Source organism: Leucoraja erinacea, chromosome 31 (assembly GCF_028641065.1).
Source record: "Leucoraja erinacea ecotype New England chromosome 31, Leri_hhj_1, whole genome shotgun sequence".
Classification (NCBI taxonomy): domain Eukaryota; kingdom Metazoa; phylum Chordata; class Chondrichthyes; order Rajiformes; family Rajidae; genus Leucoraja; species Leucoraja erinaceus.
In genome coordinates, this window is record NC_073407.1 from 20,108,010 (window position 1) to 20,128,679 (window position 20,670).

Consider the following 20,670-nt stretch of genomic DNA (forward strand, 5'->3'; position numbering starts at 1 on the left):
TCTTCTGTATTCTGACTCATCCCCATCAGTGATACGCCCCACAATAGTGGTGTCGTCAGCGAACTTGATGATGGAGTTCGTACTGTGGTTCGCTACGCAGCCATGGGTATAGAGTGAGTACAGCAGGGGGGCTGAGCACGCAGCCTTGAGGTGCTCCCGTGCTGATTGTTATCGAGGCTGACACATTTCCACCAATACGAACAGACTGTGGTCTGTGGATGAGGAAGTCGAGGGTCCTGTTGCAGAGGGATGCTCAGAAACCTAGTTCTGCGAGTTTGGTAACCAGTTTGGAGGGGATGATTGTGATAAATGCTGAGCTGTAATCAATGAATAACAGCCTGACATATGAGTTTTTGTTGTCCAAGTGGTCCAGTGTGGAGTGGAGGGCCAGCGAGATTGCATCCACCGTTGATCTGTTGTGGCGGTACGCGAACTGCAGTGGGTCCAGGTTTTTGTCGAGGATGATCATGATCCATGATCAACCTATCAAAGCACTTCATCACCACCGGCGATATTGCCACTGGTCGATGGTCATTGAGGCACGTCACCTTACTCTTCTTGGGCACCGGTATAATTGATGCCCTTTTAAAGCAGGTGGGGACCTCACCTCAGAAGTGAGAGGTTGAAAATGTCCGTAAAAACTCCCGCCAGTTGGTCCGCACAGGTTTTTAGAACACGACTGGGTATACCATCAGGACCAGGTGCTTTTCGGGGGTTCACCCCTCTGAAGGATTTCCTGACATCGGCCTCTGTGACTGAGACTGAAATGCCATCACAGCGAATGGGGGATCGGGAAGGCACATCAGTATTCTCCCTGTCAAAGCGTGCGTAAAACGCATTGAGCTCATCAGGGAGTGATGTTACACCGACATTCAAGCTGCCTCCTGGTTTTGCCTTGTAGGAGGTGATTGCATTCAGACCCTGCCACAGCTGCCGAACATCTGTCTCGTCCTCCAGTTTGGAGCAGAAGTCCCTTTTGGCCTTTTTGATGGCCTTACCAAGGTCGTATCTGGCCTTCATGTAGGCCACTGTATCATTGGAGGTGAATGCCCTGTGTGAGGAGAGTGCGGATCTCAAAGTTCATCCAAGGTTTCTGATTGGGGACTTTAATTGTTGCCTGTAGGCAGGAAGAAGCAGCACCGCGGTATGGTCGGACATACTGAAGTGAGGGCGAGGATAGAATGATAGGCATTCTTAATGTTGGTGTAGCAGTGGTCGAGGGTGTTAGGTCCTCTGGTGCAGCAGGAGACATGTTGGTGGAAGTTGGGGAGTGATTTCTTGAGGTTCGCCTTATTGAAGTCCAGCAATGGTGGTAAATGCCTCGGGGTAAGACGTCTGGTGTTTGTTGACCACGGCGTGCAGCTCCTCCAGTGCCAGACGGACATCTGCCTGGGGTGGGATGTAGACCGCGGTCAGGATAACGGAGGTGAATTCTCTCGGGAGGTATAAGGGGCCGCACTTCATCGCCAGATGTTCGAGGTGTGGAGAGCAGGAGTTGGACAGGACTGCCACGTCTGAACACCATGCAGAGTTGACCATGAGGCAGTTGCCCCCTCCTCTCCCTTTCCCAGATGCCAGGGTATGGTCTGTGCGGTGGATGGAGAACCCTTCAGGCTGGACCGCTGAGTCTGGGGAGCTGGGGGTGAGCCATGTCTCTGTGAAACAGAACACAGAGCATTCCCTCAGCTCCCTTTGATAAAGCAGTCTTGCCCTTAAGTCCTCCACTTTGTTTTCAAGGGACTGTACATTAGTCAGTAGGATAGTAGGGAGATGGGGCCAAAGGCCCCTGCGCTTCATTCTGACCTGAAGTCCTGCCCGACGGCCACGTTTCCGGACACAATGGAGGCTTCCCCTTGGTTTCCAGGTACTGTACTTGCTGTTTCTGCGGACCTGTGCTGGAACAGGGATTCCCTCACAGACGCCAGCTCCATAATGAACAGGGTCAAAGTCGGCAGCTCCAGCCCGTCGGCTCTGGGGTTCATCCCGTGGATTCAAGGAACAGTACCTGTGTACCACAGTCGGGTCTGGAGTTCCACAGCCAGCTTGGGAAAATTCCGGGGTTCCCGCAGCTGCGAGAGATCGCGAAATTGCGAGAGCCTTGAGGTGCTCCAGCAGCTTGTCCGAAACGGCACCGATTTCTGCCGTTTTTCTGATCCAGTTAAGTTGTTGGAAGTTGTAGTTGAGCCTTTTCTTTTCCGGAGCTCCGCAAAAGTTGCTGCAGGCAGGCGCCATCTTGCATTGGTCATAAAGATGACGAGCACAGTCGTTAGCATGCGGCACTCTGAGAAAGTAGAGAAAAAAAAAAAAGAGTAGTCCACCAGGCCTCAATTCTTCCCTTCCATTCAATATGATCATGGCTGATCTATGCTGGCCTCGATCCTCCTTGTTCCCTCAACCTTCAAATCTTTGATCTTTTAATTATTTATGCACCATTATCATCTAATCATTTGCCCTTTATCCTCTGGGGCAGAGAATTCCAGAGATTAATTACTTGTTGATTAACATTTTTGTAACCCTCTGATTTGAGTTTTTGTTGTTTTTGTTTGTAGCTAGGTCTTGTGGCTGTCTTACTAGTGAAAATTTCTCAACATCTATTGTACAAAGCCCCTTGTGGATTTTCTGCTTGAATAATGTCATCTCTCATTTTCTTAAACTCCAAGGAATACAGACCCCAAACTGTTTATCCTCTAGGGAAAAGTCAATCCTCTTATCCCAAAAATTAGACTGGGGAATCTCCTTCAGACTGCCTTCAATGCAGCTTTTTTTAGGGCAAAGGGACCTAAACAACACAGTATGTTTTGGTGTGGCCTCACTAACACACTGTACAATTATTTAATTAAAAAAAAAAAAAACCCTTCCTCTTCTTAAACTCTAAACCATTTGCACTAAAGGCCAAAATTATGTTTGCCACCCAAATTATGTTTGATGTTTGACCTGCCTGGTGACTTTGGGTGTGCACTAAAATATTTGGACACCTCTGAACAACTCTCTATTTTAGATGACCACCTTTCTGATTCTTACCAAAGTGCATGACCTCACTTCCCCATGTTAAACAACATTTGCCAAGCTTCTATCCAATTATTCTATATCCTGTTGCAGAATCACTGTCTTTATCACAATATGCTCTTTCACCTAATTTCATATCTTCAGCAAACTTGGCGATCTAAACTAATGGTGTTTGAACCCAGAAGCCAGTCTAACTGAAAGATTAGATGTTCTGTCAAGATCAGCTTGGAGACAACAGACAGAGATTAGAGGGCCAATGTGGAAGTGTTTAGTTTAGAGGTACAGCATGGAAACTGGGCACATCAGCCCACTATTCATGCCAACCATCACACTAGTTCTATGTTATCCCACTTACTCATCCACTCCCTTCACATTTGGGGCCATTTACAGAAGACAATTAACCTGCATGTGTTTGGAATGTAGGAGGAAACCTAAGCACACAGAGGGAACCCATATGGTCATACAGAGAACTTGCTGACATCAAACAGACTGCACCCAAGTCTGGATCGAACCCAGATCTCTGGTGCTGTGCGGCATCAGCTCTACTGTGCTACCCAAATTATGACGATACATTAAACACTATTGTGATGCCCTTTCTATAATTGCTATCCTGATTATCCGAGGGAAGGGGTGATATTTGAATGCATTGCTAATAATAGTGAAATTGATCCTATGGAAAAAATTTGAACCAAAATAAGATCATTTTATAAAACACACTCTCCAGACCTCCTAAACATCATATTTTTTGTTATCTTGATATTTATTAATTCTGTGCACATTACATAGGGACTTTACACCTGTCAACCTAAACTTCAGCCCAGAGCTTCTTCCCAAGCCAACTCGGATTTTTATAAATTGTGCCTCAGAAGAAAGGATGCTTTTATTGGCTGACAATCAGGTGAGAGGACAAAACTACTAGTATGAATGATCTATAAAATAAGAATCTATGGAGCTCCATAGACGCTGCCTCGCCTGCTGAGTTTCTCCAGCATTTTTGTCTACCTTGATTTTCAAGCATCTGCAGTTCCTTCTTAAATATAAAATAAGAATGGTATGGTTTTACTTTGGTGTTGAAGGGGGGTGGGGGGGGGGGCAGCGGCATAGGATTTAATGCAAACATTTTAATTGCAGTAACACATTGTGAGAAATCGGGTAGATGATGAGCACAGGTGCTTTTCTAGATATTGCAACCAAATACGTATACCAATAGGTCATTTCAGTTCTTTGAGTTAATTAATATATGCAAGCGATTATGCTTCAAAATATATTTGAAGTAATATGAAGTACCTTAGAATTTTTCTGGGGAAATAAGACTAAAATCACTACAGCAAATACTTCAATTAAGATAGAGAAAAAAACATTCCATTAGAACATTATCAAACAAATTATTGGAGAGCTGCACAAGATATTAGAACAGAAAAGCTTGGTCAATTCTGAATATTTCAAGGAAACACTACTCTTTTAAAGAAGGAATGAAAAGCATATCTTTATAGAATGAATCCCACCATGCAAGGCCGTACCAGCTGAAAGAATGGCAATCAAGGGTGGAATGATTTGAGGTCTGGGATATTCAAGACTGGAGATGGCAGAGTACAGATGCCTGTGAATTGTAGGGACTGGAAGTGGGCAAGACAATAATTAAGTTTTGTTTGAGAATTTTGTGTGAGGTGTTATTAATTTGAGCCCATGTGGGTCAGGAAGTAAATGAGCTACCTGTACTTTTAAATATTTAGTTGCAATTATTTAACTACAATATACTCGTCTGTTTGACAGAATATCAAGAAAAGTAAAACTCATTTTACTTTGTTTTTATAATATCTAGGATGTAGTTGAAAATGACACAGATATGATAACTCAACAGATTAACCAGTTTCCCGATGTATCAAATAAAGCTTGGTTTACACCCAGGTAAGGCCCTAATGTATGAAACATTGATAAACTAGACAGCTTGTTATATTGAATTCAACTTGGGTACAATTGTTGAGATTTTGTTATCTTTGACTGAATTGATTTGTCTTTGGATTTTTTTTGTTTGACCAAATTTCGATTGGCTCCTTTATATTTGTGTTACTTCCATAATCTTAAAGTGCCGATCTTTGTTTGCATTTATATCCTCCTCCTCTCCCCTTTTTATCCCTCCCCAACAAATGTCTTGTGTTGCTATTTCTTAAACACTTGCTATGGTATGTGATGTGTTGTTCCCTCCAGTACTTCATTCACTACCTTAAGTAATCACATGCTCGGCAAGGCCACCATCATAATCGAGGTCCAGTCTCGCCCCGGTCACTACATCTTTACCATCTCCCATCAGGTATTGGGTACGGAAGTTTGAAAACTTGTATCTCCAGATTCAGGGACCGGCTTCTTCTCGGCTGTAATCAGGCAACGGAACTATCCTCTCACCAATTAGAGAGCGGCCCTGACCTCCCATCTCCCTCATTGGAGACCTCCAAACTATCTTTAATCAGACTTTACTGGACTTTATCTTGCAGTAAACGTTATACCCTTTTTCCAGTACTCTAGTGGGCGGCTTGATTGTAATCCTGTGTAGTATTTTTGCTGACTGGATGGCACGCAACAAAAAAGCTTTTCACTGTACCTCTGTAGATGGGACGAACTGAACAAAAAAAACTACTTCATATATGAGCTTTGATAATAATTACCTCAAAGCTGTTTCACTAGTGAAGAAAGAAACGTACAGGAGTGAAACTTTTTATATTTTTCCTTTTTGAAGAGAACTGGCTTCCCTGCAGTTCCAAAAATTCCTGTTAAAACTGTCTAGCAGTTTCTTCTTGCCTAATGTTATTTGGTCCTTGCTAAAATGTTCTCGTATTCTTTTGCAGCCAACAGATCTTGCACATTGAAGATTTCAACTGTTTGACCGTGCTTGGACAGGGTCATTTTGGAAAGGTATGAGGTATATTTGCAATTTTCTATCTTTTGGGAAGCGAATTGTTCAATATCTTAATGTTAGTTACTACAAGTTGCATCTGCAGGTTCCAAAACAGATGTAATAATTTAGACAGTCTGAGGAAGGGTCTTGACCCAAAATGTCTACTTTCCTTCTATCCCGAGATGCTGCCTGTCCCGCTGAGTTATGGGCCTGTCCCACTTAGGCGACTGCACAAGACTATACAGTCGCCACATGTTTGTGGGTGGTTGCCGGGAGTCGCCGTCATGGTCGTGAGGAGTTCCCGCATTCTGGGAACTAGTCGCGGCCTCATGGTGTTGAAAAATTAGCAGCAACTAGAATGAAGCCGCCTTGGAGAGTAGAGCGAATTCTCATGCCGTAGGTGAGTCACCTGGAGGTCCTAGTTGGTTGCCAGGAGGTTGAAAGTTCTTGTAGGTTGTAGCCGGTGCTGACCGGTGAATTTCATTGGCTCATTGGGGGGAAAAGACGTAAGCAGTAGTTTTCAGAACCAAGGATAACTGACATTGCAGCCCTTGAGTGAGATGATCAATTCCTGTGTAACTTTTACATGTTCATAACTTGAACACATCAACCATAAGAGAAATTTAAAGATTAACTAAATGATGCTTGATTTCTTTAAATCTAACTTTTTGATTAGTACTCTAAATATGGTCATAATAAGAATTGTTAGTGTGAAAATGTAGAAATCTATCTCTGCAGCAAGATAAGAATGAACACAATTCACAAATCCCATTTCAGTGATGCCTCACTTGGACAAAGTCTTTGTTCTCTTCTAAATCGGAGGTAGAACTTTTCTTCTCGCTGCTATCTTTTTTTAACCACCTAAAAGTACTTCTTCAGGAGTTTTATTTTTGATACATGTCACTCTCTCAAATTCTAATTGACCTATCTCCCCTCACACCTGATATTAAACACTAACATGAGAAATCTTTCTGAGTCTGACAAGCCAGCTGCTCGTTGTTTAGGTCAGTTCGGTGGCACAGCTGGTAGATCTGCTGCCTCGCAGCGCCACAGACCTGGGTTCGACCCTGACCTCGGGTGCTGTTTGTGTGCAGATTGCATGTTCTCCCTGTAGCCAGCTGGGTTTCCTCTGGATGCTCTGGACTGGTGAGCTGAAGGGCCTGTTTTTGAGCTGTCTAAGCTAATAGGTGAAATGACGAACAGATCTTGGCTAGGACACATCTTTCCTCCCAATCTACCACACCCCCTCACCATCCCAACCCCCTCCAAAAAAAGCTGTTTTTTTCCCCCTTTACTGTGATGTTGGCATGAGAACTGAGGGACAATTTCAAGGTTCAGTTTTATGTTTAGTGTTTTTAAATGTAACTATCCCAAGCAGTAAAATTCAGTTATAACCTACTCTATTTATGATGATATTATGATTCATATTTCTAGTCATTTATAGTAGCATTTTAAAGTGTATTCTTCTTTCTGCCTTCTGAAATTAAATGAGGCATTTGGTGGTGCAATATCTATCCAATAAGCTGAGCACTCAAAGATTCTCTATTCATCCTCAAGACTTGCTTCATTTACTTAAGATAATAGAAACATTTAACATACTTGGAGGTGTAATGGTCTGTGATACTGAACCCAAGGCATTTAAAATATTTTGCTTTGTGATGGGTTTTCCCACCATGTAACTGTAAAATGAATGTCTCAGACCAGCTGAGTCATGTGGATCAGAATTTTTTAATTTTTTAATTTTTTTTCTCGGCTGTCAGTCGTGTTATGTGCATGGATGGGGAATAAGTCTTCATTTTGAAACTCTACAAATAGCTTGGTATCCTTGGATTGGGTGTGTAAACTTGTTTACACAACTTGTGTCCCGCGGAGAAATTTTGATGCAGAATTTAACTGTTATAAGAAATATGGTCTTTGCATTCCATGGAATCCTTTGGCACAACTGGGGATGTGGGGACCTTTCAGAAATTTGTTGCTATTGGTAGTAGTACTTCCTAACAGTTTGCTCTTTTCCAGGTGCTTCTTGCAGAATGTAAGTTGACAAAAAAAGTGTTTGCTATGAAAGCTTTGAAGAAAGGAAGGATAGTGTTTCGAGATGAAGTAGACAGGTGAGTGTTTGCTACCCTTGCAATAAATTGTACCCAGGATGTTAAAATAATTTGAGTTGTATGTTAGAATAAATCTTAAGGCTTGGTTGACATTTTTAAATTCTTAAGGTCTTTGTAGCTGAAGGCATGGCTGTTCTTGGTGGAAGAATTATAACAGTGAATGCACAAGACCAAAATTTGAAAATGCAGTTGGGTCTAGAGACGATTTGGAGGAAAATGTATGGTGAAGGAATTTTAAAACAAAAATTAATTTAGTCACCAGTTTTAATGAGTTTCACAACTTGAGTTTAAAGAATCACATGGAAGAAGCAGCCAGGACTTCTTGAAAGGCTAAGTCTTGAGGTGATAAATGGACAGATGAGGGACTTGGAAACATCCACTTGAGACCAAGTGAAGTTGGGTATCCAAGTATTACATAAATGTGATGAGTTTCTGCCCCTGCCACCAATTTGGGTAATGAATGCCTTACCTTTATCCTCTGAGAGGAAAAATGTGTTGGTTTTTTTCCCCCCCCCCCCCCACACACCTTTTAATCATTTTAACATTTACTTTAAAACCCTTCACTCTTTTTCATTTGATATTATTGTGTGCAGCATGTAGTTGAGAAAAGATGGAGTTCAAGGAAGCATGGGGCAGGAAGTGTGTGACTGACTACCAAAAGTGTTTGTGGTATGCAGCAGGTCAGGCAGTGTCCATGGAGAAACAATTAATATTTTCAGTTGATAAGCTTGTCATCAGAATTGGAGATTATTGACCTGAAATTTTAAAACCACTCCTCTCTGCACATGCTCCCTGACCAGCTGAGCACTTACTAATTTTATTTCAGGTTTTCAGTATCTCCATTTGTTTTTGCTCTTTGACTGACTAAGACTGGATAAATAGAAAAGGAATTTGGGGAGTAGTTTTATTGGAAGGTACGGTGAGCGGTTGCAAAGACTGCAGACAGGTCTAGTAGACTAAAAGAACATTGTCTCAATGAAATATTAGTGACTTTGGGTCGAGTTGGAACTAGGCTTTTACCTTTGCTGAACTGTATATTGATCCTCTTTGCATTATTAACAGTTAACCAGTTTTGTTTCTAAGTTTTAGTAAAATACTGTTTGTTGTTTAATGACTGGCATGTAAATGAAGATTACTAAAACTCTTCACTCTTCTATTAACCTCTTGCTGTGTTGAATTTTTAGCCTGATGTGTGAGAAAAGAATCTTTGAAACTGTGAGCTCTGCTCGACACCCTTTTCTAGTGAACCTCTTTGCCTGCTTTCAAACTCCAAATCATGTTTGCTTTGTGATGGAGTATGCACCTGGAGGGGACCTGATGAACCACATTCACTCCAATGTCTTCTCAGAACCCCAAGCTCGGTAAGTTAGCGAGCCGCATTTGGAGTATTGTGTTTAGTTTTGGTTATTCTGCTATAGGAAGGATGTTGTTAAGCTGGAAAGAATGCAGGGAAGATGTATAAGGATGGTTTCAGGACTTGGCCTGGGCTTTAGGGAGAGATTGGGCAAATTAGAGCTCTCCTCCTTGGAGCACAGGAAGCTAAGAGGTGTTCTTATAGAGGTGTATAAAATCATGTGGAGAATTGATAGGGTGAATGCACAGTAGTTTTTGATTCCCCTACTGTGGGTAAAAGAAAGGACATTGGTTTAAGGTGAGAGGGGAAAGCTTTAATAGCAGCCTGACTGGCAACTTTCACTCTGAGGGTAATGGGTATATGGAATAAGCTGCCAGGCGACGCAGATGAGGCAGGTACAATAAGAACATCCAAAAGACACGTGGACAAGTACATGGATAGGAAAGGTTTTTAGGGATATGGGGCTAGCTTAAATAGGCATCTTGTAGGCATGGATGAGTTGGGCTGAAAGGCCTGTCGCCATGCTGTATGACTGAATCTGAATGGTCCTCTAGAATTTGGCACCTGATCCCATCCACAGTGTTGTGATGTGGACATCAGGGGGGCAATCTGCATATCTGGTGAAACATGGGTATAATTTAGCAGGAGTTCTGGAATGGATCTGATAACTCTTAGCTCATGAGTTCCAAATTGCAATTTTAGAAGTTTGTAGATTTTAGTATTGAGTTTTAGAGCTGATGGTCAGTATAAACTCAAACCAAGGGTTCAGGGATGAACATTAAATTCTGGCCCTCACAGCAATCCTTGCGTTCTGGGATTTAAAATAATTTAAAATCCTTTTGAACGGAGTATTAAGTATTACTCTGGCATGAAAAGGAACATTGATGGGCATCTTGGCCATGAAAGCTCATTCCATAGTTTAGCAGTATAATGTGAATGAACTCTCATTTACAATCCATCTTGGCCATTTTTCATCAGTTGCAAAGGACATTCTGTGCCAGAACAAACTTCAAATGGTTTGCTGAGACTTTACACCTGTATATAATGTGGTCGTATCTTCTTCCATCAATAAAATACCAAGGCACTGGATAAATTGCACTGTAATCATGCTTGTTACAGATGCAAGTCCTAAAGGAGGACAGTTTTGTGATGAAAGAAATGTTTTCTGGCATCTACCTTAACATTTGTCATTACACTTTTTTTCTAATGTACGCATCCAACCACAAAATTATAATTTTGATTTGTTTGTCTTTAATTCATCTCATCCATCAATGTTTAAAACGTGTCTCACCATAGCCAGTTTTCATTTGAACTCCAATTAGTTGGAACTTCTCATGGTTCTTGTACCTCTGATTAAATTTGTCATAAATAGAAAAGTAAATTGAATGATGGGATAAAATAGTTTAGCTACCAAAGAAAATTGATGCACTTGGACTATGTTCTGTCCATCTATGGGTTTAGGAGGGAATCTGATTTGGGTTAGAAAATAATAGTCGCAATGCTCCCCAATAGATTAGTCCAGCATGAGAGTACTTTTATTGTGAAGCTAATAAAATGTATGTGAAAAGTTTATATTTAATAAAATAAAGAAATACAGGAATGTAATTCTTACAAGACCATGGGTGTAGGATGAATTGAGATGGTTTATTTTTTTTTAAGAAAATAGATACAAAGATATTGCAAAATGTGGAAACATGGAACTAAACTTTGGGATGGCACAACTAATGTCACTATCTCAGTGCCTGCAATCTGGGTACACTGATAACCTGGTGCTGTCCTGTGGAGTACCCTCTGCCACATGAGTTTCCTCTCACGTCCCAAAAATGTGATGGTCGGTAGGTTAATTGGCCAACAGTGTACAAGGGGGTTGGTAGAATTAGGTCAAAGTGATGAGAATATGGGAAGAGTATTAAAGTGGGATTAATAGAAACATAAAAAATGGGTGCAGGAGTAGGCCATTTGGTCCTTCGAGCCTGCACTGCCATTCAATATGATCATGGCTGGTCATCCAACTCGGTATCCTGTACCTGCCTTCTCTCCATACAAGGGCCACATCTAACTCCCTCTTAAATATAGCCAATGAACTGGCCTCAACTACCTTCTGTGGCAGAGAATTCCAGAGATTCACCACTCTGTTGTGAAAAATGTTTTTCTCATCTCGGTCCTAAAAGATTTTCCCCTTATCCTTAAACTGTAATGTAGGATTTTTTTCGAATGGATTGATGTGGCCTGTTGCTCTGCTGCATTTTTCTGGCTGTAAAAAGATAAAGCCCTACTGGAAAATTGTGTATTAGAATGAAATAACTGACTTGTTTTGTTGATAAATACTTGTCATGTTTTTCCTTTATTCATTATTAAGTTGATTTTGAGTTATCTGCTTTGTTTCCCCAGGTTTTATTCGGCCTGTGTAATTCTTGGCTTGCAGTTTCTACATGAAGAAAAAATAGTTTACAGGTAACCTTGGCTTAAATACACAAACATTTTTTCCTTTTATTTAAACGTGCACGCAAATACTTTTGAAGGATCTGTATATACAGGTGATCTAAATATATTCTCCTTAAATTATTAGACATTCATTCAGTAAACTGAAGTTCACAACCCAACCTTTGTACACCAGCTGACCTATTCCAGGCAAACTCAATTTCTGCCTCTAGTTGGAGGGTGCTCTGCTATAATAAGAGTTCTCTCAACCCCATGCATAAAACGGGGGTGCATGGGAATATGTCCTTTGACCCACACCGTCTGTGCTAATTATGATGCCAAATTAAGCAGAAGACGTCTGAAGAAGGGTCTCGACCCAAAACGTCACCTATTCCTTCACTCCATCGATGCTGCCTCACCCGCTGAGTTTCTCCAGCATTTTTGTCTACCTTCGATTTTTTTTATTTTCCCTTTTTTTTTTTTTTCCAGCATCTGAAGTTCTTACTTAAACAGGCCAAATTAAACTAACTCCATCTGAAATGCATGTTCCACGTTCATGCATTAAGTGCCTGTCTGAATACCACAAGTGCCTGACGACAGGGTCCTACCTACCCTCATGGCAGCATATTTTAGGCATTTACCACTTTTTTTTAAATTGCCTTTATAGTTTTTTTATTTTAAATTTTCTCCCTCTCGCCTTGAAGCTGTGCTCTTAGGTATTTGGAACCTCTACCATGGGAGAAAAAAACTTTGTCCACCTACTTTGTCCATTATTTTATAAACATCTGACAGGTCACCCCTTTGGCATCTAATCCAGAGAAAGCAGACCAACCTCTACTTGTAGCTAATACCAAGTAATTCAGGCAACCTTCTTGCATCCTCTCCAAAGCCTCTACATCTATCCTGTAATGTGGCAATCAGAACTGCACACACTATTCCAAATGCACCCTAACCAATTTTTTTGTATAGGTACAACATGACTTCCTGACTCTGGTACTCCATGACCCAACCAATGAAGGCCAGTATGCCAAATCGTTGTTACCTACACTATCTAATTTCAAGCAATGAACTTGAACCTCAAAATCCCTCCCCTACATCAATGGTCTCAAGGATCCTGTTATTTATTGCATACTTTATCCTTGCATTTGACCCCTCAACAACATTTTGCACATGTCTGAACTAAACTCCAACTGCCATTTCCTCACCCATATCTCTAATTCATCTCTATCCTCTGAAAACCTAATTCACTATCCATCAATTTTTGTTATCTACAAACTTACTGATCAGATCATCTACATTTTTATCCAAGTCGCGTTTACATATCTCAAACAAGGGGCTTCGGCATTTATCCTTGCAAAAAATTGCTGATCACAGACGTTCGATGGAAAAGCACCCCTCCACTACTATGCTGTGTCTTCTGTGGCCAACCAATTTCTACCAAGTCACCTATGCTTGTGGTGTGTAGGAAAGAACTGCAAATGCTGGTTTAAATCAAAGGTAGACATAAAATGCTGGAGTAACTCAGCGGAACAGTCAGCATCTCTGGAGGGACAGAATGGGTGACGTTTCGGGTCAAGACCCTTCAGAATCTTGTGCATCAGCCTACCATGAGGGACCTTGTCAAATGACTTGAGGAAGTTCACGTGAACAACATCTACTACCCTATCCTTTATCAATCATTTTTCTCACTGCCTCAAACTTGATCAAGTTTGTAAGACATGACCTGGTCTGTCCATCCCTTATCATCTGACATCACTTTTTGCCTCTTTTGCAGGGATCTGAAGTTGGACAATTTATTGATGGACGCTGAAGGTTATGTGAAAATTGGTGACTTTGGACTTTGTAAAGAGGGTAAATTTCCTGGTTTTCCTTTAGTTGTTCAATATATAATTTAACGGTAGATGCATAGCTCAATAGATGGTGATCTGCTTTGCCTTTCTTGCAATTTTGGTTTCTCTTTGCCTCTGCATGGCATCTATAAATCTGTGTTGAGCAAAGGTGTAGGATTAAATTTGAGAAACTGAGCATATTTTATTTCTGTGACGATTAGTTTTCATTTAGACAATCAAGCCAACAGCCTGACCATAAATCCAGTGGGAAGAGGGGAAAAGAGAAAAAAATCAAAGTAGCCATTTCAGGCAATGACTCCATCTGTGATTTATGTTCATATTACATAAGAGAAGTGGAACATCATCAGTCTTGACCTGGATGTTCCATGTTTCAATTCCCCGAAGCCATCGACTGTCTTGGCTAAAAATGAATGGCTGTGTGAATGAGGTATTGGAGAACCTAACAAGAAATTCGTGATTTTTATCTAAGGAAGGTACATTGGAAGATTATTCTAAGATATGGGCAAAAGACGGAGGTGCTGGAGGAACTCAACAAGTCCGTGGAGGGAAATAGACATTTTGGGTTGGAACCCTTCAGACTGATGTGATAGAAGGGAGATAGCTGGTTGAAAGAGGGGTTGGGGGGTGGGGGGGGGGGGGGGCAGAGGTGGGCAAGAGCTTGCAAGTGATACATGCAAGGATGAATTGATTGGCAGATGAGGCAGAGAAGTGGGAAATAATAACCAAGGTTGGGTGAAAAGGGGAGAGGAAAGAAAGTATGGAGCTGAGGGGTGGCTAGGTGAGAGCTCCTTCTCCACTCTGAAGGAGGAAGACTGACTGAACTTTATCACAGTGATCACTGGTGGATGTTTATGTTAAGTTCTATTGTGTATTTAATTGTATGGCTGCATGGTAACTCAAATATCAATGTACCTAAATTTGTGCATGTGACAATAAGTGTGAACTTGAACTTGAACTTGAGACTCCTGACCTGAAACATTAGTTGAAGGAAATGGACAGGCAATGTCGCCAGGCCTGCTGTGTTTCTCCAGTTTTTAAAAAATATAAACGGAATCAGGCCCGTACGAAGCTTTTCAAAAAGGGGGGGGCATGACAGGATTGCAAAAAAAAAAAATTATATGAAATAATGTGTGCGGGGTCCAGGGCCCTTAAGCGGGCCCTGGAAGCTCTGGGGTTTTAGATGCGCTCTGGTGCATTCTGAGCCTTATTTTGGAGCATTTTCCACCAAATTTATAACTAATATTTCAGAAATTAACAGGAATCTGAGGTAGCTTTTTCACACAAAGGGTGGTGGGTGTATGGAATGAGCTGCCAGAGGAGGTAGTTAAGGCTGGGACTATCTTAATGTTTAAGACATTTGGACATGGATAGGACAGGTTTAGATGGATATGGGCCAAACGTGTGTGAGTGGGACTAGTGTAGAAGGGACATGTTGGTTGGTGTAGGCATGTTGGGCTGAAGGGCCTGTTTCCACACTGCATCACTCTGACTCTAAACAGTTAAGAAGAAAAATGTATGTAGATCAGTAGAGCAGATTTGAAAGAGGAGTGAAATGTAAAGGCAGAGGGGTTTATGGGTGGAAAGGAGCATAGGAAAGGAAGGGGGATGGTGGGCTTGGGCAGATGGGTGAAGGGAAAATAAAAACGAAGTGCTGGAGTAACTCAGTGGGTCAGGCAGCATCTGTGGAGAACATGGATAGGTGATGTTTCACAGTGCTGGAGTACCTCAGCGGGTCAGGCAGCATCTTTGGAGGAAAGGTATAGATAATATTTCGGGTCAAGACCCTTCTTCAGTAATATTCATGATGTGACATGTATAGACATTCCTGAATGTTACCCAAACCATCGTGAGCTACTTTGTGATGGTGCTTGCCCTCTCCTATAATGTCTCTGCTGCCTTGGGTGATGCAGGACAGGACACAAGCTTTGGGGCACGGTGTGCAGCTGTTACAGTCTGTCCCAGCCTGGTAAAAGCGAGGATGGCAGTGGAAAGATTTGTAGACATGAGAGTGTATCAACACTTTTTTTGCAGCTAAGCACTGCCTGAAGCCCATGAGAGTGGTTGTGAGAATTTTTTATAAAGGAATTGAACAGTTTCAGGGATTGAGATTTCCTCAACTACTGTTTTCCATATGTATATCTTAACAGTACACTTTATTGTAATTAAAATCATTGCGTTTGCAGAAATGGGTTTTGGTGATCGCACAGATACATTTTGTGGAACTCCTGAATTTCTGGCTCCAGAACTACTCACGGATACCTCCTACACTCGAGCGATTGACTGGTGGGGTCTGGGAGTCCTCATTTATGAAATGCTTGTGGGAGAGGTGAGATCTTCACTTCCTTGATCTGGGTACTGTGGGATTACTCCTGTGATGGCCCTTTCCAGTGTGGATGGTTTTGGATACAAGGAGATGCTGAGCACTGTTGGCATTTAACATGATAAAAAAAATGTTGAAATTGAGGGGTGTTCTTTGGTGCCTTTCCAAAGTCTATAATAACAGGCACGGAGCAAACATTCACTCTTTACCTCGAGCTGGAAACTACTTGTGTTTTAAAAAAAAAATAGAAGTAAAGTTCTGGGGATAAAATATAATTAAGTTATAAGAAAGCTTTGAAAATACTCGGCTGAGATTGTGCCGGCTCTGTCACCAATCTTGAACCATCTATGATGAGGTTGATTTTGCCTGTATGTTGTTCTCTCCCAATGGCAAATTTTATGAGAGCTTCAATGACGAAGTGTGCAGTCAAAGAAATTGAAGAATAAAGCTGCTGAATTTCAGTTGCATGGAGCTTTGCGAAACTTATTTACACTTCTAAGCCTCCCATCTACGGTCCTAACGTGGCAGTATGTTTTGTTTGATTTGCTTGTAGTGCCCTTTTCCAGGAGATGATGACGATGAGATATTTGACAGCATTGTTAATGATGAGGTACGCTACCCACGATTCCTATCAACTGAGGCGATTTCTATCATCAGAAAGGTCAGTTGAACTGACTAGTTAATATTTGCAGGTTGCCGTTCTGGGGAGAAGAAAGTGACGTTAAGAAAGAGAAAATAAAATATCAATGCTGACAGCTTTTTCTTACTCCTTCTCCACCACACCCTTGCAATACTTTTTCTAGCTGCTGAGAAAGAATCCAAAACATCGTTTAGGCACCAGTGATCAGGATGCAGAGGAAGTGAAAAAAGAAATGTATTTTGTGGTGAGTAATGAACACAATGATTGGGAGATGACGTAGAGTAAATAACTTGCATTGGGCATTTGAGACTGGAAGCAATCACCACGTTTCAGAATTCCCACTGGACTATTATCTCCACAGTGAACTGGCACAAGCATTTGTGTTTAAGCACTTGGTCTGATATACCTGCCAAGGTATAATTTCAATGTCTGTAGCTGGAACAGAAGTTGAAAAATGGGATAGGAAGCAGCAGATTTTAGGAGAATGTGATCAAAAGAATGTAATAGGCTGACAGATGAAATTTTATCCAGTGACTTGTTAAATGATCAATGTTTAAAGAATGGGGAGAGGCATATAATTTAAATGGTACTTAAAAAAACAACAACAAAAACGTAGGGACAGGGCAACATCTTCAGATTTCAGGCCTTTTTATGTGAACTTTTAAAGATGGGGAGGGGGGGAAGCAGAACTGTGGGATAAACATCAGAGTTGTATCTGTGATGGGCTAAATGGCTGACTACTATGCTCTAATTCACTGACATTTTGAATAACCTATTGATACAGTTAATGTACCACCTCGGGTACTGTGAAACGTGGATGGCATTGTTGCCTTGCCATATCCCAATATAATGGAGATATCTGGAGCAAATGTCAACTAGGAGCTACACAGAATGGGGAAAGTTAACCTTCAATTCTCCTATCCACTTTGTTTCATCTTATATCAAGCTGTAGAGTAGGTTTCAAGAGCCAAATGGATGAATAAACTAGATGGATATTATAAAGTACTATTCATGGAACAGGCAAGTACTCCTAAACTTTAAAAATTATTCAATAGTTGCTACCAAAATATTAGTTTCATTTCTGAACACTAACTGGACTGGACTGGTCTTTGTGCCTTCCCCCACAGTGGGAACCTCTGTGGGGGGATGTTTTATGTTTTAATGTTAAACTTCTTGAATGCTATGTTGTATTTTTATTAGTGTGCTGCAAGGACATCTGAATTTCCCCTGAATAAGGGGATTAATAAAGTAATAATCTAATCTAACTACTTCAGCACAAATGCCAAAACTATGAGTGTGCAGAAGAGATTTACTAGAAAGAAAGCAAGAGTAAATTATGTTGAGGATGTAGGATTCTCATTTAAAATACATTTGTACAGAATATGAAAAAGGTTTTAAAACTTTTTTCCTGGTAACATGAGGATATTGATTTAAAGAGCAATAGAGCTAAAAGTGGCATTAAATTGTGATCTGGAGAGCATTGCTTGAAAAGGTGTAAGCAGCTTCATAGCATTAAAATGATAATAGATTCCTGGAATGAAAACACTTGGTTCTAGGGGAGAGGAATGAAATTAATTATACTTTACCCACAAAAAACTCCACTGGTAGAAGAAGCTGATTCTGACTTTCTAAGAGCTAAGTACTGGGAATAGAGAAATCCAAAAGAGAAAATATTGGTAATAGCAAGTCAGACAGTATTTGTTGATAGATAAACTGTCAATTTTGAATCTGACATTTCTGAAAGTTAAAAGTGAGAGATAAAAAGGAAGTCAGTGGCAGGGTGGAAATGGCTGGTGATGCATCATGGGCAATGGTGGTCTTGGACAAAAGTGGGGTTAACATGACAAACAAGCCAAAGTTGGGGTCCAAGCATAGTAACACTGCCAGTTATCAAACAGGGAGCCACAATATTTAGACATTGATTTAAAACGCAAAACTTTCTCCCAATTGTGTATTTAATTGGGGAAAATAATTTGTTCATCATACCCATAGTTAGTGGCACAATGCCTGGCAAATCAGAACAGCCAGTGAGTTATTCTGACTATCTTGTACATGTACCATTGATATATTTTGGCTATAACCTGATTCTGTTTATTTTTAAAAAATCATCTGACACTCTCGCCCACAACTTTGTTTCACAGGAAGTTGATTGGGTGGCCTTATTTGCTCGAAGATTAAAGCCACCGTTTGTACCGAAACTAAATGGCCAAAATGATGTCCAGAATTTTGGTAAAGAATTTATAACCCAGAGACCAATCTTGTCATTTTCTGACTTGAGGATACTAACGTCACAGGAACAGGCCATGTTTGAAGGGTTTGATTGTCTGACTGACCTGTATAAAGATTACTGACTTCATTAGGGTCTGTGCTGATGTCATGCCTCGTAAGAATGCTGAGTGCTTACTGCTGGGCAAAGTGAGAAAGGGAGGCCTTTGCTGCAATGATGTTTGAAACATCTAGTTACTACCAGATTTGAATGTTAACATTTAGTTTCCAAGATGAGATTCCCTGAGCATTTGTTTCATTTTGTGAATGTAAATTATTCCTCTTCCGGAATCAATATGTAACCTTTAATATAGAAAATTGTTGATGTGCAAGAGATTGGAAATGAACTACACTATTGCAATGGGGGGGAAGGGGCTCCTATACTGAGAAGAGAACTTTTATCTTGAAATTAATTCTCCACAATTTTACTTTTATCTAAGTTGTAGGTTGCTATTTGCACAATTCTCACTTTCTGTATTTAACACGCACTGTCTTGGGCAAGGCAACCTTCCAAATTTGCCATCTTATTTTTCTGATCAGGATACTGTAAATTTTCCTGGAACAGCACAGGTTCTTTCATTTTTCCCCACCATGTATATGGAGGCAAACTTGAATGGCATCATAGTCTTTTGACAATAGTAAAATTATAGTTGAACAATTATGGAGTGTGGGTGGAGGTTAATTATGAGCTAATTTGTTCCACTTCTCTTCCTGCTTCCCCACCAGCTTCCTCAAATTTGGAAAATATTGTTCTATCTCTTGCCTTCTATCACTCAGTGATGCATTTGTGGATATATTCAAATAGCCTTTCAATATGTGATAGCTTTATCTCTCTGTACCTTTCTAGAGCAGAGAGGATAGCAGGAAATCTGCGTCCTGGAAACTAAAGATGATGTAACTATCAAAAGCATAGCCATGGCCCTTTTGATTTCTCTTTTTCGAGGGAATCTATTTGGCCTGTCACCACATCTATAAAATTAGAACCAGGACATGACAGGTGATTGTTGTTCATGATAACTTTTATCACTTTGGTTTGCCATTAAGTATGTCCATGTGTTTCTAGCACTTGTGGGGAAAGCAAGTATTTTAAAAACTATTGCACTTTAAATATCCATTGACATTTTTTTGCTCTGTTGCCATTAACGAATGAGTAGATTATTAAATGGTTTAAAAGTGAGTTGTAGAGGGAAACTTTTATTGTTGCTCAGAGAACTGTGTTGGAGGTGATGATATTGAGCTTCCATCGTGCATTCAATGTTTCCAAATCTTAAGATTGGGAGATTAGTAACTATCAAGAACATAATAGGAAATCTGAGCAAATTCATCCTTCTGTTAAATACACCCATTAGCAGAGAGATGAGAATGGGCTGCAGTCCTGACCTAGTTGTGTAGTCTGAGGAATGGCGGTATAACTACAAGTATTCGGGTATTAAAAGCATATCATTCAGAAATCTTGGGGTATTGCTTTATTATGAAGAAAAACAAAGCTATTTATTTTTTTTGTGCAATGCTAATTTTGTGCGGACATATAATATGGAAATTGTCCAAACTGTTTTTTAAAAATTAAAGAGCATTGCTCCTATTTATAGATGTAACTTATGGTTTGTATTTGATAAATTCAGCAAAATAAAATTTTAATTTCTTTAATCTATTGCTACTCTTTGACAGCTTCTTAGCAGGAAAGGTCTAGTTCTGGCATAGAGCCTGCCCATATAACACAAGGCCTGGAAATTGTATTTGTATGTATCCAATCCACTCTTGACTGACCTCATTCTGAATTTACTTGTGTTCAAAATTTCCTTTCTTAATGTAT

General features: G+C 40.6%; 1 protein-coding gene across 1 annotated transcript in view; it reads left to right on the top strand.

Moving 5' to 3' along the window:
* Window positions 1–20,591, top strand: part of LOC129712065 (serine/threonine-protein kinase N2-like) — a 33,897-nt gene extending 13,306 nt beyond the window's left edge. The window contains exons 13-23 of the mRNA XM_055660236.1: window positions 3,793–3,904; window positions 4,829–4,914; window positions 5,850–5,916; window positions 7,916–8,007; window positions 9,192–9,368; window positions 11,753–11,815; window positions 13,557–13,633; window positions 15,816–15,958; window positions 16,506–16,613; window positions 16,756–16,836; window positions 18,734–20,591. Of these exons, the coding sequence (XP_055516211.1) occupies window positions 3,793–3,904; window positions 4,829–4,914; window positions 5,850–5,916; window positions 7,916–8,007; window positions 9,192–9,368; window positions 11,753–11,815; window positions 13,557–13,633; window positions 15,816–15,958; window positions 16,506–16,613; window positions 16,756–16,836; window positions 18,734–18,943 (1,216 nt within the window). The 3' untranslated portion in view covers window positions 18,944–20,591. The remainder of the gene's footprint in view (window positions 1–3,792; window positions 3,905–4,828; window positions 4,915–5,849; window positions 5,917–7,915; window positions 8,008–9,191; window positions 9,369–11,752; window positions 11,816–13,556; window positions 13,634–15,815; window positions 15,959–16,505; window positions 16,614–16,755; window positions 16,837–18,733) is intronic.
* Window positions 20,592–20,670: the final 79 nt, after the last annotated feature.